The sequence below is a fragment of the Diadema antillarum genome, unplaced genomic scaffold (genome assembly GCF_040938485.1).
Source record: "Diadema antillarum isolate AM-2024a unplaced genomic scaffold, OU_Dant_1.0 seq00001469_RagTag, whole genome shotgun sequence".
Classification (NCBI taxonomy): Eukaryota; Metazoa; Echinodermata; class Echinoidea; order Diadematoida; family Diadematidae; genus Diadema; species Diadema antillarum.
The window spans coordinates 963162-979067 of NW_027272208.1; the positions used below are offsets into that span (position 1 = coordinate 963162).

A 15906-nucleotide genomic window follows, 5' to 3' on the forward strand; every position below is an offset into this window, starting at 1 on the left:
ATTAAGTGAAGAGACCAAACTACAAAACATGCAATGCAACAAGTGCCTTGGAAGCATAATATTGTATATCATGTGTCTGTATTGCTTTCATCACTGAAATTTTTTCACGCATACTTCTGGGCAGAGGGCATTTCGGGGCATATTTCTGTGCAAATGTCTCTACAACTTTTTGTGTTAATTTCTTTTTGGAATTAGGATATGGAATATTCAGATGTTGCCACGATTAAACAATAAAATACCCAAATGATTCCCCATGCACGAGTGTCTGTCATTATTTTCACTTTCACTATCATTTTGTCAGTTCAATCACGTCAGGTAGAACATCAGAGATAAAATTTATCATTAAAGTCATTATCATCACTTTTTTTTTTTGAATAAGCATGACATTTTTTCAACATAAAATATATTTCATTTATTGATATACATGTATAGTCTTGGTAAAATACCAAAACTCATCTTTTCCCGACTTGGTTTGCAAGTTTTAGTTATGAAACGACATCATGCATTCATATACGGGCTGTATTTTACACAGTATTGGTACTGTGCAGTGACATAAATTATGCTTATTAGATCACTTCAAAAACAACAAAATGCACACAAATGGATATGTATCATGCCAACATCACCTCAAAGTGTAACTGGAACTACACACAAACACAGTACTTCATGGTAGTTGAGTTTACAAATGGCAGTGTTGATATTGAGAAGAGGATTAAACCATGAGATTCTCTCTTATCTGAAAGGTATAAAGCCATATCATATATCTTACCTCTGTGCCCACAAAATACATGGGCAAAGATGTCAAACATCTCCTCCTGAAAAGAGATAACGAAGAAAAAAATAAAACATGAATACTCAGTATGCCATCTACAAAGGACATGCATATAACCTAAACATTTTCCAGTACACAAAGCAATATATATCCTGAAAGACAAAAGCAACATCAATCTATCTTACAATGTATATCTGCACCAAGTTACATGATTACAATGATTGTCTTTTTTATATTTGATGGAAATGTTTGACAAGAACTCCTCTGCGGATTGACTTTTGTGTTTTGATCTGAAATTGAAAGAAGATTGACATTCGTTCTTAGCACCTTTAATACAACACAGAAATAGTTTTATATGCATTTGCTTGAAATGTTGCATAAAATTTTGAATTTAATGGAAAATCAGAGTGAGCTTTATATCACAGTACCCTCTTCTACCTCTCCTCCAAGGCAAAAGATCTTTTTCAATTCCCCCTTCCCATGGTCTCTTCTTGTTTGTTTTGTTTTGTTTATTTTGAGAACACCATACAATGTGACCTAACCACAATTTGGGGATTCCCTCCCACAGGATTGTGAAATACCATTCACTGTATTCAATGAATGAATCATTGAATGAACGAATGAATGAATAGTGCTGTAGTCATTTCCCAATGCTTGAGATATAGTTTCACTTTGTCAATAGAACTCAATTCGTGCTGCTATGTGTGCTGTGCGATTTTTCTAGAAAATCAAACTAAACACAATATACTGATTTGATAAGGACAGACTTTGAAATTCTTAAACAATTATTTTCTTTTTTGATATGATGAATTAATTAGTTCCAAAGTGGACTACCCAACAAAAAATAAACACACTAACACACTGAAAAATAAGCAGAATGAGCAGGCTACAGTATAGAAGTATAATGATACTGCAATCTATACTCTGAATTAGAAATTAAAGTACATAAGCCTATGTCATAAAATAGATATAAATAATATTTATTTCCAAATATCACAGAAAGGCATCACAAACTCGTATGCCAGCCCGACTGGGAAAAGATAACAGCTATTTGTAGAGAAGGTGGAATGTTTTAACAATTCCTGATCGTATGTATTTGACAATCAATGCTTCCCGTGGCACATGACAAATTTACTCTTACATTGCTCTGTTGTTCATGCATTGATTTGTCATATGAAAGTTTCATTGCGACAACAAGAAATGCAGTGAACTGTTCAAATGATATGCAACCATGCCACTTGCATTCTAACATTAATCAATTCTTGGGTATTTCCTATGCTCTTTATCTTTCTGTACATGTGTGTGTCTGTTTGTTGCTACTGTTATTGTTTGTGATGTAACTCTGTACAATTTCCAGTGATGGTCATCTCACAAATAAAAACTCAATTCTAATGGGAGGATATTATCTATACGTTATGGGAATAAATCAGCCTTATATTACTCTGTCAAACACAGAATCTCTATATGGCATCAATGAATTTCCATTCTGGTGTACAAGCATTCTGTCACATGTTGCAGGAGCAGAGAAACACATTTCTTACCATGGTGAGGTTGATCTCAACATATTCCGGCTTGGTGAGTCTTTCGTAGGCCGAAGAGATCTCCTGAAATCTCTGTGATTCATTTGAAGAAAACAAATATGAAAATCAAACGTGAAATGGCACAAATACAGTGTTTATATGCAGAAGCCTATTTGAAGAATTCTGATCAACAAGGAGTATAAAATCTAAGGTACATGTACATGTGTAGCTCCACTACCACTACCTTAAAGGTCCTGTTTACCTTTGGGAGCAGTGATTTTAAAAATTTTCAAAATATTACATTTGATGCATATGTGTAGGTCTGTTGTATCACAAAACATCCTACCATATAAAATTTTTGCAATAAAGCCTAAAATGTAAGGAGGTATCAGAATATTTCTCAATAAACCATAACTGATGGTTTAGTCTGGAAATATTTTTATCATAACTATTGTTCACATTTTGTGTATTTAACAATACTTAACATCTATTATACGGATTCAAATTGTTACAGTGGTTGTTTCTATCCGTAACTCACAATTTAGAACTATTTTAGAGCACTAATGCTGGGTTTTTGTTTCATCTGCAAATGGTAAATTATGCCTTTAAGGCATTGCCATGTACTGTAATACCAGAAATTTTTGCGCGCATGAAACTTTTGCGAGGAGCCAAGACTCACAAAAGTAAAATGCACACGAAAGGTTTTGTCAACACAATGCACTGAATGCCAGTGGCAATGCACGAAAGTTTCATGCTTGGAAAAAAGCTGTCAGCTCCAATTTGCAAATGTTTCTGGTTTTACAGTAAAATATCGTTGTTGTTGGCATTTTTGTCTTTGTTTCTGTTTTTGTTTTTTACAGCCAGGTCTACGAGTGCCATCTTGAGTGAAGCATCTTGTTCAAGAGTGAATGTATCGACAGGATTTGGACTGAGGATCTACTGTTTACAGATCCACAGCCTCATCCACTTCAGTACAGTGATATTATTACCTTTAAACCTTCAAACAACAAATATTATTACAGTAATATTACTATGCAAAGCAATTACAGATTTAGATTTGGTATTGATCTGTGTTTGTTACATACTGTAAACTGAGGAATGTTTATGTGCATTTTAATTTTGCGAGAGCCAAGATTCGTGAAAATAAGAAATACATGAAAGTTCTTGCCTGCACTATATGCGTTGAATGCCAGTGACAATTTGCAAAAATTGCATGCCATGAAAAAGGCTGTTTGTTCAAATTCACGAAAATATCATGTCGCAAAAATATTGTGCTTTTACCACACTCCTTTTGAGAACAGATTCCAAACATGAATTTGAATATCATATATATTTCTTTTCCGAATGTAAGTGCAAATTTGAAGAATTGATTTCAGCAATAACTTAAGCAAGCAACTGCCTGAATATGACAAGCACTGGGATTTCCATCAATATGCATTGTGCTTACAGTGTACAATGTATGTGTGTGTGTGTGTATGTGTGTTACAAACACACATCTGCAGATGCTACTAACCTTTGTAGCTTCTGGAGAGTTTTTGTGTTTATCTGGATGCCATTTTAGGGCTTGTCGCTTATATGCTGCTCGAATTTCATCAGGGCTAGATCCTGCAAAAACAAGCAAAAAAACAAACAAAAGCAAAACAAAAACAGTGGTAAAAGTAACAAATTAGCAACAGCATATCTCTCCTCTCCCATTCAAGTACAGTATACTGAAGATTTTGCACATATCCACACTCTGAAAACATACATCCAACACTAGTGTGGGTGTAGCTGCCTCTTTGTGCCCCTGAACTCACTGTACAGTATTTTCAAATGCAAAGAACATGTGGAGAGACATTTGATAAACTACTTTTGCACAGTATGGATCATAATCTTCCAACAATGAGTGCCTGGTACCTGTTTGATCTAGTGGAGAGAATTACACAAAAACAAGGCAAGTGCCAAATTGTGTCTCGCCCATTTGCGTAGAAGAAATGTTAATCCAATTCCCGGAAATTCATTGACCCGCCTATGACCTTTGACCTGGTGGTGACCTTCAACTCCCCAAGGGACATTTGCCATCCAAGTTTGGTCCCAAATGGACAAAGGGATAAAAAGATAAGAGCCATAATCGAAATGCGCCGTAAAAAACTTAACATTGGGCCCTAAAAGTTTGTTGACCCCTGTCTGTGACTTTTGAACTTGTGGTGACCTTCAACTCCCCAAGGGACATCTACCATCCAAGTTTGGTCACAAACGGACATAGGGATCAAAAGTTATGAGCCACAATCAAAACGCGCCCTAAAAACATAACATTGGGCCCTAAAAGTTTGTTGACCCCTGTCTGTAACCTTTGACCTTGTGACGACCTTCACCTCCCCAAGGGACATCTTCCATCCAAGTTTGGTCACAAACGGACAAAGGGATCAAAAGTTATGAGCCATAAACGAAATGCACCCTAAAAACTTAACATTGGGCCCTGAAAGTTCGTTGACCGCCGTCTGTAACCTTTGACCTTGTGGTTACCTTCAACATCCCAAGAGACATCTACCATCACCAAAGTTTGATTGCCATTGTAGCAACATATGCAGAGTTACGTGTGATAAGAGAGTCTTGCAAGTAAACTTTAACGTATGACCTCAAATGACCTTTGACCTTATCATGTGACCTCTTACGGCACCATAACATGAAGGTACTCCCAGTGCATCCATCACCCTAGTTTGATTGCCATTGTAGCAACATGTGTCGAGTTACGTGTGATAAGAGAGTCTTGCAAGTAAACTTTAACGTATGACCTCAAATGACCTTTGACCTTATCCTGTGACTTCCAACGGCACCGTAACATGAAGGTGCCCTCAGTGCATCTATGACCCAAGTTAGGTTGTAATCCAAGCAACTTATGTGAAGTTATTTGTCAAAAGAGAGTCTTGCAGGTAAACTTTAACATAGAAAAGAAAGTCTTGCACATACTCTTTAATATAAGATCTCAAATGACCTTTGACATCATCACATGACCTCCGACAACACCATAACATGAAGATACCCCTAGTGCTTCTCTCACCCAATTGTGGCTGCCATTGCTGTAACAGTTGCCAAGTTATGCATCATAAGAGAGTCTTGCAGGTAAACTTTAACATTTGTGACGGACGACGGACGGACGACGGACGGACGCCATTTGGATCCCTTAGTCTCGCCTTCACCTCCGGTGGGCGAGACAAAAAGTAAACAGCAACACTAGCCAGCACTAACTTCCGACATGAAAACAAATACGATGGGGAACATGGTTTGAACGCATCAGAGTCGCATATCGCCACACAAATCATGAAACATGCAATTGGAAACTCACTTGTCAATTGCAGCAAAATGACATAATCATGTAAAAAGAAAGCTTACAACATTCTAGAAAGTATGTGCTTGTATTAAATATGACAGCAGGTTGACACAAAAGACAGCAGAGGAGAGGAAAGGAGCAGTCACAAATGACAAATATTCAAATACTAAACGTAAAAATTGAAACGAACTATTAAGTAGTGGTGTTTGTTTGTTTTATTGATACAATAAAGCACCCCGTTATATCAACCAGAATATGATGCACAGGTCTGAGTGTGTCATTCGGAATTATTATCTAATGCCTCGGTCACACCTTTGTGCATAGTGCTGCGCTTCGTGGGGTAGATCAATACGCTATGGTACCCAGCAATACACAACAGTTTCAAAAAACACATTTTCAATATTGTATTTCATTACCGAAAAAACATCTTGTTACACATACAGGTGAGTAATTCTCTAACATTGCCAGGTTATCAGTATTATTTGAAACGTGATCTGTAGTCCCACATGTACAAATTGTCTTTATGATATGCTTTTTTTTTCTGCCAACTGATATAGCGAGACATTGGCTATAACAAGGAAAGCAGCTAAGTCCGACCTCCTCATTGTTTCGAAATTCCCCTGTATTACCGACACTGGGCAAATTAACTTAATGAATTTCCATTTGGCTTGCCATAGATGAAAACCAGATGCTTCAGTTTAGTATAAATGACACATAGGTCTGAGTGCATCAGTAAGAATTGTGTGCGTAAGGTAACTAGGAAATGCTTAACCCATGAGGCAAAGCTGAGTGGGTTTGGGCTAAATTCCAGTTACTGCATACACACCACTCCCCTGATGCACACACACACACACACACACACACACACACAAAACCAACAAAAACATGTGCATCATCTGTTATATAGAATGGGAGACATTTTTTTTTTCCAGAAACCTATTTTTTATCGGATCCCCACATAAAAGCTGTCATCAAGGAAGCAAATAGCATCAGTGCATTCTTGCTATGAAACATCAGGCCTTGTCCTCGAAAGACAACAATGTGCTACTTGGCATTAGTTCATCCCATCTTGGAATATGCCAGCACAGTTTGGAATCCCCATACCCAGGAAAATATCCAGAGGCTGGAAATGGTTCAACGTCGATATGCCTGCTTCGTCATAGGGGACTATCGCAGGACAAGTAGCGTGACAACAATGTTGCACCAACTCCAGTGGCCATCTCTTCGAGAAAGCCGAGCTCAGCTCAAGATGATGGTGATGTATCGCATCCTCAACGAACTCACAGACATCCCTCATACCAATCTACTGCCGGTAACAACATCAAACTGTGGACACTCTCAACAGCTTCAAGTACCCTTTGCAAGAACCCTACTCTACCAGAAATCATTCCTCCCCGACTCCTTAAGGCTTTGGAACTCTCTGCCAGAAGCCCTCATCAAATGTACCTCAGCTGACAGTTTCAGGCAAGAGGTACAGAAACTCTAGCTCCGATAGAAGGGGAATGCTGTTTTTTGGCTGCACTTCGTTATCATGTAGTTATGTTATATGGCACTGTACAGTTCTACATACACCACATCAGACCCGCCAAACAGTGCGAAAATACACCAGATGGTGGACTGCACTTACTCAGACGAAGAAGGATGAGAAGTGAAGAGGAGGCCTCATGAGCACTGCAGGGAGGGAGTCTCCAAGTACCCCAGAGGTGCTCATGAGGGGGAGAGTGCCTTGTGAGACGGAGCCCCCCCTCATGAGTGGATTTCCCAGACTGATTTATTAGCAGTGCTAGCACGGCATTATCGCGAAATAGGTACCCACTCCATTCACCGCCATTCGTCATAGCCGGGGACTTCTTTCAACCTCCATAGACTTTGCACATAGTGGAGACACACAAGCAGAATGAGAGGGGACCGATATCACGATTTGGCCGCTAGCGCTACAGTGTGACTGCAACCAGCCCAAACACGAACTCCTTCTAAGTACAACACCCCAAGGCCGGGCCAGGGTTACGCTAGCGCCAGCGCAGTATTCCCTATCAGTATCACTATCACTCAGGACTGTGTTCTCTTCGTCTTCAAGATCTAACGTTAGATCCTCCATGGCCAGTTTGGATTGTTTTGTTTTAGTTTTGTTTCTTGTTTGTTTTTCTGCACAGCTCACGTGCATGGGAGACGCTGTTAATACGCTGTGCGAATACAGCGTCTGACAGACGAGGCATGCACCTTCCAAGTGGGGAACCACAACACAACGACAAAACTTATGAAAATTTATATGTTTCTTATAGAAAATGTATATGTTTAATACTCGCGTTAAGTGCATGCTTGTATTACAGAAGGTTCATAAGTCCATAGAGAGCCCTCGCGATAAGTCCGTGGAACAAAAAAATGACACTTTCTGGCGCAATCCCTGACCGTCGGGGTTCATCTTGCAGAATTCAAATTGGCCCCTTGACCTCTGCAAATTATGCGCATGCGTGACCGGAAGTGCTCCAAAGTGTGCGCTTGAGAACGTATTACAGAACCTCTATCATATGGAGTACACATGTACTGCCCAGCGTCGTCTGCTGCGGAGAGATCTTTTGCGTGCGTGCGCTGCTTGAGTGAGCAGCATGGTCGACAGTGCGACCTTTTGAAAGGGCATTCAGATCATGTGACCTCCCGATATTCAAAATGGCCTGGCGTGAATGACGATGTACCGTTCACACATGCTGCATATAATCATCATTTTCGGTAAGTTGTAAAATGTGAATTTCAATATTGATAGCATAGATATGAAGTCTCATTATTGAAGATTCGCATGAGATGAGTTTGAGGTGACAAACAATGATCTAAAGTATCAAAATTCAAAGCGATCGCATGTGATCGCTGAACTCTCTTCGTCACAAGTTCGTGTTGTGGGTCATATTGGTACAGCCCTGTCGCTACTTACACTACAGCGACTGGGCTGTGTATAGTTACTATAGAAACTAGTTATAGATCTATATGCAAGTGATGTAGACTAGTCTAAGTTTATACAACTACAAGTAGGGCAGGGTATAATTTTCCTGGTATTGCATCGCAATTTGCTATGCATTTTTACACCACTGCTACACAAACTAACTTTTGAGTTTTGTGTAAGGTGTTAGCAGTTTTCTTACATGGTATGTTAGAACTTAGTCTGTACCTGGTACAGCCACTAGACCTAGTTTTTTTTTAGAGTAGAGGCACTACTCTACAGTAATTTACAGCCTACCTGAGTACCTACAGGATATCAATTATCATTGAAGCTATTTTTCATCAGCTGAAATTGCTAATCAAATTTGAGTTTGAAAATTATTCCCTGTAGGGCCTACACTGTACCACACATTTATCATTTCCCTTCATGAAGAAATCGGGTTATAGAAGATACCGCGTTTGTCATCAAAAGTGCAGTGGATTACTGCGCATGTGGCCTGTCTGTTTCTGTAGCTCTCCCCATATAACGTGTTAGGAATCCTATGACATGTGTGACCACTCCATGCACAGCGCATGGATGGCGCATATAGCAGTCGAGTTGTGCCGACTCAGCTCAGTGGAGTGGCATCATCATAGCCCCCCGGCGAAAGTATAATTTCGATTATAGTGTAATTACTTCGTTCAGCATAGTTTCTCACCATCACTAATTTCAAGAATTCGGTATGCTTCCCTCCTGGAAATATCCATCGTTGGCAGCACTCGGAATACCGACGTTTATATCGTTTTTCCCTGTGTTACTTGCCCTGCTCGCCGGCTGCAGCACGTCATGTCATGCGCCTGTAAAAAAAAACACCAAAATATAAGTGTATCACACACATGTGTACGTACGTACACACGGTACGCGCGGTTCGCGTATGCGGATATCCGGATGCGATCGCAAAATGGGATACGGTAGGTTGCGGTGTTGGAGTTCTGTGTGTTGGCCCCACACCAGCGCAGCATTCATACTTTTGATGCAGCAGCGCAAGCATAATACTGCCGTACTTGTACTTGCGTACACCACCAGGCGGCGATCATGAAGTGCATTGTCGAAAGAGAATATTGGCGTTGCTTATGCCATGGTTTGCACGGTTTGTATAAGTTTTTTTTTTTTTTGAATGACGGATTAGCTTCAAAGCTGTTTGTTTTAAATCATCAAAATACTCGGTTTATGTTTCTATCATTTTTTTCTAATTTCATGGCTCAGCATGATACGCTGAGAAGGCTTCTCAGCAGGGCCTATTGTAATAATGTCAGTGGCCTATATATACTGTAAAACGAGAAATTTTCGCGTGCACTTTAATTTCGCGAGCGCCAAGATTCGCGAAATTAAAATGCACGCGAAAGTCCTTGTTTACACTATATGCATTGAAAGCCAGTGGCACTTCGCGAAAATTTCTTGCCACGAAAAGGCTGTCGGTTCCAATTCGCGAAAAATTCATGCCGCGAATATATCATGTTTTACAGAACATTTCCGATCAGAATGAACCGAAACGGTCCTGAAAAATGTTCGAGTCGATCGTTCTTGTCCGACGGCCAAATGAGAGTTGCAAACATTTCTGTTGATTCAGTGTGAATACCATTTTATGTGACAAACAAGCAAACAACTGTGGCTTCATGGAATGTACTGACCGTGCAATAACAATTAGGTTAAAAGGGGAGGGGGTTAAGAAAACTTATTTAAAACCGATCTCTCTTTTACTATTATTTGTATATTGGCACTTGTTTGCCAACAGCCTTTCAGCTACAGACATTGGAAAGAAGAATTTTCAAAGTTTCTAATCTGAATTTGCCCGTATGGGCATGCTTTCTGATGTTCTCTGGTTTCTGTCGAGAGCAATATCAGAACTTGTTTTTTTTTTTTTTTGTAATTTTGTTTTTATTACTTCAAAGGAAATCACAATATTTACAAATGATTCTCAAAATTATCAAGATCATGAAACATAGAAATAATTAACAATAACAATTACGTCACTTACGCAGATACAGTGGCAGATATTTGAAATGTACAACAAATATCAATTATATGCGAAACTCCGAGACGGAATAAACTCATCCAAAGATCACTAACATCACCAATTTTCCATTATCGCATACATATAACTAACCTCTTAAACATAACAGAGCCCAACCACTACAGAAGTCCAGGACAAACAGAACTGGGTAGCGGAGCGATCCACGACACAAAACATAACCTCTCCCGTCCCCATCCACACACACTCATTCACACATCAACACCCAAGTAAGGCTCCTCACCCCCCCCCCCCCCCCCAACACACACACACACACACACAAACAAACAAACAACAAAAATTGCTCCGGCACCCAATCCGGCCAATCCCAGGTAGTCTGCAATGGATTCTTAATACAATCAACCTTTACATAACTATAATGTCGTTACAGCGACTGGTTATACCCCCGCCAAACAACATTTGATAAGCTTTGGTCAAAAAACTGAGGAAGTAGTTAAATCCGCAAGATCTTTCCTTGATCTTCTGCCATTAATATGCCGTTACCATGGCAACGTATTTTCGGGTACTGTCGAAAAATGCGTCTTGCACATCTACAACCAAAGGCACACATCTGTACCAAGTTTCATGGAAATTGGGCAAAAACTGAAGAAGTAGTTTGCAACACAAAATTTTCCATCATTTTGGCTCATGATATGTGAGCTGTTACCATGGCAACATACTTTTTGTCACTCTCAAGAAATGTGTCATGCTGACCTATATCCCAAGACAAACATTCAATATGAATTCCATGAGAATTGGAAGAACACTGCATGATGAAGCAGTTTTGCCATGAAGCATTTTGCCCTATATTTTACCAATAACATGCCGTTACCATGGTAACGCACTTTTTGCCACTGCGGAAATAGGCCTATGTGTCTTGCACATTAACATATTCAGATGAACATCTGTACCTAATTTCATAAAAATTGATCAAAAACTGTGGGAGGAGTTCGCGACGCAAGATTTGTACCCATTTTTGCCCATGATATGCCGTTACCATGGCAACGTACTTTTGGGTACTGTCAAAAAATACGTCTAGCACATCTACAACCCAAGGCACGCATCTGTGCCAAGTTTTATGGGAATCGGTTGAAAACTGAGGAAGTAGTTCGCGACGCAAGATTTGTACCCATTTTTGCCCATAATATGCCGTTACCATGGCAACGTACTTTTGGGTACTGTCAAAAAATACGTCTTGCACATCTACAACCCAAGGCACACATCTGTGCCAAGTTTTATGGGAATCGGTTGAAAACTGAGGAAGTAGTTCGCGACGCAAGATTTGCAACGGACCGACCGCCCGACCGACCGCCCGACCGCCCGACCGCCCGACCGACCTTCCGCTGATTCCTATATACCCCCTTCAAACTTCGTTTGGCGGGGGTATAAATATAACACCATCCAAAAGAGGAAAAAGGCTGTACAATTTTATGTATACGCAGTTTCATTAAGGCTGGCATAATGCCATGAGCACCGTCTCGGAAATCGCCAAGTGGATTATCTGATGGCTGTCAGTGATGTAACATTTTATAATGCATTTTTGAAACACTACGCAAGTAATACATGTGGAATCCTACTAAAATAAGATAACAGGGTACAATAAACATTACATGTATTACCTAAAGGCGCGAGGGTATCAAATCTCAAAACGCCATTTCTTAAAATGGGCTGTTAGTTTGTTTTTCTTTTTTGCTAAAACATATTCAATTTCTTTCTGCTTTTTAACAAAAGATTTGAATTTTACAATATTAGGGGGACTATTACTAAACTTACTAACATAAATATGATATTTCATCAACAAAAATAAATATGACACGAATTTGTCACCACAAATGCCAAAGAACATTTCAAACTTGGTTATACGAGGGCAATTCCTGGAGATTATGATCAGGAGCTCCTGCCAAATTTGAGCAACTTGATCATAATCACAAAATAAATGGACCATTGTTTCATCCTTTTCATTACATAAAGTGCACTTCGGAGAATCTTTCCTTTTAATCTTAAAAAGAAAATCATTCAGACCTATAGAGCCTTATGAAGATTAACACTTTGAAATAAAATGACCTCAATTTAGTGTCAATGGTACAAAAAATGACCTCAATTTAGTGTCAATGGTACAAAAAATGTTTGTATTATGGACCTTTTCCCAATCAATGTTTAATGGTATAGGTAAAATGTCATTCCAATATACGCATACCTCTTCTCTGGAACATGAGAACCAATTAGTAACAAAATATATGAATCCTTAGGAATCTTTTTGGAGTTCAATAGTTTATAGACTACAGTTTCATGAACTCCCACAATATCAACATTAAAGTTTTCCATTAACTCATCTGGGATACTCTTTGATTAGAAAATTATATCTTTTCCTATCTGCAGAAGAAATCCCAAAATCTAATACTAACTCTTCAAAAACTTTATGACCTGGAAAGGGAGGGTTAAATAAATCTGAGATCGTGCATACATTCTTATCAAACCAAGATGCATAAAATAAAAAAGGTTTACTTTTAGAACGAATTAACCTATTATACCAAAGCATTTGACATGCACTCAATTCGGAGAATTTATGATCATAAAAACTCCTTAGTAGCCTCTTCTCTATAAACATACCAAGTTCGTAATGACTCAGCTAATTGTATATTATAAATGATCTTAAGACACTTTCCGGAGCAAAGGATTTCCACAATAAAAGGACATCTTGATTGAATTTCTCTAAAAAGGTTAATTCAATACACTTCCAGGGAGCATCAAAATTTTCATCGAAGTTTCTTTACCCACATCAAGTACTTGTTTGTTTGTCTTTTGTGACCTCATATTTGTGTGTATATCAATTTAAAACAAAAAGAAACGTGATTCTTTCTATCGGGGTATTTTTTGAGGCACTATTATGAATAATGAGAAAATGTTTCTATAATTGAATCTCAGTTGAGGAGGCGGGCCCTGGTGCAGTTTTATGCCGGTTTACCTGTTCCACAAGTCGTGGGGGCGGTTGTATAGTTTCCATATATATATTCAGAACACATTTATATATTTCCTTTATAAAGTTTTGTGTTTGTTTGAGAGAAGATGATGTCTCTTCCCATCTTCTTTTTCAATGTATCTTGTTATTTTCTTTTATCTATGACTTTACTGATTTAAAAAAGAATAATAAACAAAATAACAATTTACATGTAGGCCCTATGATAAAAAAACAACTGATGGAGGACTTATCTCTCTCTATCTCAAAAAAGTAAAAATGTTCTTTTTCACTAATTTTTGAGTGACCTCAGGGATCACTAAAAATCTTCGAGTGATCCCTGAAGTTAATGAAAATGAACATTTTCACTCAAAATTCACTCCAATTTCACTCTAAACTCACTCTTTTCTGGTATTCACCCTTCAAGAGTGAACATTTCCATTCGGGTAGTTCTTGTTTTTTTAAAGAGAGAGAGAGAGAGAGAGAGAGTACAAGAAAAAAAAGGACAGAAAAGGGCAGACTAAAACATAAGCATGCACCATAGAATTAAAAGGCTCTTTATATGAGTGAGGCACTGAGATTCAAGTGGACAGTATTCGGGGCTTCCATGCAATAATTGCAAGGAGGAATAACTAAGATAACTCTTTGAAATGCTGTTTATCTATATCAATTCCATTATGCACAATAAGTTGTTTTTCATCCGGATCTTCTTTTCTGCATGCACTTATCACTATTTCGCTTTCATCTGTAGGGCCTACCCAGGGAGGTGGCACCTCCCTGGCCTACCACAACATCCTATATCAATGGCGGATCTCCGGGGGTGGGGTGGTAAGGGGGTTTAACACCCCTCCCCCCTTGTGCTGCTTTTTTATTTTGTGTAAATAATTTGTTTTATTTATTTACTTTTTTGTTTTGTTTTGCTTTTTGTTTTTCAGCGGATTTGGGAGAAAAGTGGCAGCAAGAAAAAAAATGTGAAGACTTTTGTCCCTTTTTTTAATGACCCATCATTATTGGGTCAACCCCCCACCCGTAGCAAAAACAAAACAAACAAACAAACAAACCTCGAACCTTCCTTGCTTAGTAATAGTATCATATAGGGCTATCCATTCCAGGTGCAGAGCTTTCACTGCATGGATTTTACTCAGACCAGGGAGGTGAGAACACCTTCCTGCTTAGACTATAAAGTACCAACAGTAGGTTCATGTGTTTCATATCAACACAGGTAATTCTTCTCAACTTGCTCTGCACTCATATGATAGTTTGTCTATAATGACAAGTGAGTTGCAAAAACCATGTTGATGTGAATAAAGAAGGAAACTGGTCAAGCCATATCAATGGTGAGAAACAATTGTTTGTAAAATGGTAACAAACCTGCTCCTGTATCTCCCTTGACCATCTATTTCCTGTATAAATATAGTCGTGCCACTTATAGCTAAATTACAAAACGAGTATCGTCAGAAGGGAATGGTGCCACACAATCAGTGGAGATGAAAACCTGTACCCATTCTTTTCTTATAATAGCAATGTATAATGTCATGTAATCTTTCATCACATGCTGAATAATACAATGTACCCCTATAAACATGATAAAGGAAAACTGACCCAGGATTCAAGAGGACGCTGTCATGATGACATTAATTTGCTCCTGCGACGTTGCTCCCATGAAATATCCGCACGCTAAGCCAAACATAAATTCTACCCACACACACAACCCTATAATAATGTTAATCCTCATATCAAACAAAACCTGATAATTTTGCCACTTTTTTCTCTTTATTGTTGTGATGTATCTTTGTTGTTTTTGTTGCTTAATGTATATTTCTTCATCTGTGTTTGTATCTTGTAACTGCATTTCTCTGTTCGATGAAAATAATTGCGTCTATTTTATTGTTTATAAGGGAATCGGCCTCGATATAGGCTTCATAATAATGGCCTTTGCTATATGCAATGTATACATTTCTCTTCTTTTTATATTGTGAACGTGATGAACGTCATGTTTTCTTTTTGCATGTGAAGTTGAAAAAAAAAATATATATATGTATATACAGCTTGTACAATAATGCTCTGCCTACAATATACGAATACTTTTTTTATTTTTTTGCTCGAGAGTTTCCGGTGAAATCTAGAGGTGACCTTCAAATAAGTATGATATTCACAGAGGGGAGCAGCCCCGAACTGTTGATTGTACACAATGTCATAATAGTCCAGTCAATCTAGCGATTTTTAGGGGGTAACCCACCACTAATTGCAACAGTAGGAATTTCACTGCAGTGCAAGTCGTTGAGGCCTCCTGAACACCATACTAAAAGTCCCAAAAAATCCAGCGGGGCAAAATAGTAAAATTTGCATAATATGCAAATTAGCAC

General features: G+C 38.6%; 1 protein-coding gene across 1 annotated transcript in view; it reads right to left on the minus strand.

Annotated features, from left to right (window-relative positions):
• The window catches only part of LOC139709753 (uncharacterized), a 50831-nt gene extending 41551 nt beyond the window's left edge, over window positions 1-9280 (minus strand). The window contains exons 1-4 of the mRNA XM_071621715.1: window positions 9232-9280; window positions 3806-3897; window positions 2314-2385; window positions 770-815 (exon numbers count right to left, since the gene is read on the minus strand). Of these exons, the coding sequence (XP_071477816.1) occupies window positions 770-815; window positions 2314-2385; window positions 3806-3897; window positions 9232-9280 (259 nt within the window). The remainder of the gene's footprint in view (window positions 1-769; window positions 816-2313; window positions 2386-3805; window positions 3898-9231) is intronic.
• Window positions 9281-15906: the final 6626 nt, after the last annotated feature.